Raw genomic sequence first — 2,404 nt, 5'->3', positions numbered from 1 at the left:
ACCATTGCAAAGGAGACCATTCTTCTAACAGAAGAGGAAGCTGTTCCAAGAAGGATGAATATATTATGTAGAATTTTTATTACAATCTACATGTAACTTCTTTTAAAGCCTTCTTATTGATAATTCACATCTTCACTTTGCTTTTTACATAGTACATTTCTAATTGTGTGAATTAACTAAAAAAGAGAATATTCACAACTGTCATTTTTCTTTAGGTCTAAAACACTGCAGAGTTTTACCTGGTAACCTACATGCAGGTTGGCAGAAGCACATTTGGAAGGAACATGGACTTACGCATTACCTATCAGGATGTCCCTTCTCAATGACACTCAGTATCATCCCGCCTCCTTCTTGTTGTTGGGAGTCCCAGGACTGGAAACGCTCCACATTTGGATTGGCTTTCCCTTTTGTGCTGTGTACATGATTGCACTCATAGGGAACCTCACCATTCTGTTTGTGATCCAGGCTGAGAGCAGCCTCCACCAGCCGATGTTCTACTTCCTGGCCATGTTGGCCACCATTGACTTGGGTCTCTCCACAGCTACTATCCCTAAGATGCTTGGGATCTTCTGGTTCAATCTCAGGGAGATCATCTTTGATGCCTGCCTCACCCAGATGTTTTTCATTCACAACTTCACCGGTATGGAATCTGCAGTCCTCTTGGCAATGGCTTATGACCGTTATGTGGCCATCTGCAACCCACTCAGGTATAGCACCATCCTCACCAATAAGGTCGTTTCAATGATTGGTCTTGGTGTGGTAGTGCGGTCATTTATTTCTGTGATTCCATTTGTATTTCTCATTTTGCGATTGCCCTTCTGTGGGAATCATGTCATTCCTCATACCTACTGTGAGCACATGGGTCTTGCTCGTTTGTCTTGTGCCAGCATCAAGATCAATATCATCTATGGCTTGGGTGCTATTTCAATCCTAGTGTTTGACATTGTAGCCATTGCCCTTTCTTACGTTCAGATACTCCGTGCTGTTTTCCGCCTTCCTTCCCGCGAAGCCCGGCTCAAGTCTCTCAGCACATGTGGTTCTCATGTTTGTGTAATTCTTGCCTTCTACACACCCGCCCTCTTTTCCTTCATGACACATCGCTTTGGCCGAAATGTCCCTCGCTATATCCACATACTTCTAGCGAATCTTTATGTCATAGTGCCACCAATGCTCAACCCTGTCATATATGGAGTCAGAACCAAGCAGATATATAACCATGTGAAAAAAATATTATTTAAAAATAAGTAATTAAAAAGAAATAGTGCCTAATATATATGAGATGAAATGCCTTGTTATATTAAATTCAGTAAATTTAAATGTGCTTGACATAAATGTTTCTTTATTTTGGCTCCCTTCTGTAAGCATTTTAATGAGTTCAGACAGTCAAAAGTCTAAGCTTTGTTGTCCAATTCATATGGCAAAATATGGCTCATCAGTCTTTATATGTAATTTTTTTAATCAATGGTATCAGTAGATATTAAGTAGGATTTAAAGAATGTGCCATATTTCTGTGCAATAGCTACTCTCTATCATTCTTATGGATTAAAATATATATACATATTGATTTCAGAGAGGAAGGGAGAGGAAGAGAGGTAGAAACATCGAAGATGAGAGAGAATCATTGATCAACTGCCTCTTGCACGCCCCTATTGGGGATTAAACCCGCAACCTGGGCATGTGCTCTGACTGGTAATTGAACCACTGACCTCTTGGTTCATAGGTTGAGGTTCAACCATTGCACCACACTAGCCAGGTACAGTATTCTAGTCTTATTCCAGCTGTGAATGATAAAGTTTAAATGTATTAATCTGTAAATGTTTTCTTTTAAAATTTTAAAGGCTACCTTATATGCCCTTTTTTTTTTAAACAGTCTTTTTTATGTCTCTAAGCATTAACTTTTCTTTATATTTTCATGGCCTAAATGGTAAGTTGAAATCAGTGGCAAAAGCACTGAAACTATCTTTAAGTGCAGTTTCTCCTCAGATATATTTATAATATAATGCCCCAAAATATAGAAATATGTAAATTTCCATAGAAGTAAATTTATAGTTCTAAATACCTAAATGTCTCTATGTTAATTAATAAATTACATCACTAATTAATTACCTTTTCACCAAAATCAGGTTTTGATGGCTTTACCAGTGAATTCTACCAAATATTAAAGGAAAAGAAAATTACAGCAATTACCTAAAATCACTTCCAGAAAAAAATCACTTCATTTTATGGAGCTGGAAATACCCCAAAACCAAATCCAGCTAAAGATATTATCCAAAAAATAAACAATTTTTAAAATGCTGAATATGCCTCAAAAATACTTCTCATGAACAGATGCAAAGACACTTGATAATATATTAGAAAATTGAAGCTAATAATTTATAAAAATAACTATATAGCATGACCAAGT

At 36.9% G+C, this 2,404-nt stretch overlaps 1 protein-coding gene across 1 annotated transcript; it reads left to right on the top strand.

Moving 5' to 3' along the window:
• Nucleotides 1-309: 309 nt before the first annotated feature.
• On the top strand, nt 310-1,248 carry LOC308524119 (olfactory receptor 52E2-like; the record flags this gene model as incomplete). Its single annotated transcript, XM_081098268.1, has 1 exon — nt 310-1,248. One exon carries the CDS (start codon nt 310-312, stop codon nt 1,246-1,248), a length of 939 nt encoding a protein of 312 aa, XP_080954394.1.
• Nucleotides 1,249-2,404: the final 1,156 nt, after the last annotated feature.

Source organism: Myotis nattereri, assembly GCF_964212035.1.
Source record: "Myotis nattereri genome assembly, chromosome: 9".
NCBI lineage: Eukaryota > Metazoa > Chordata > Mammalia > Chiroptera > Vespertilionidae > Myotis > Myotis nattereri.
The sequence above is the reverse complement of the archived record's forward strand: the minus strand, read 5'-3'. Positions and strand labels throughout refer to the sequence as shown.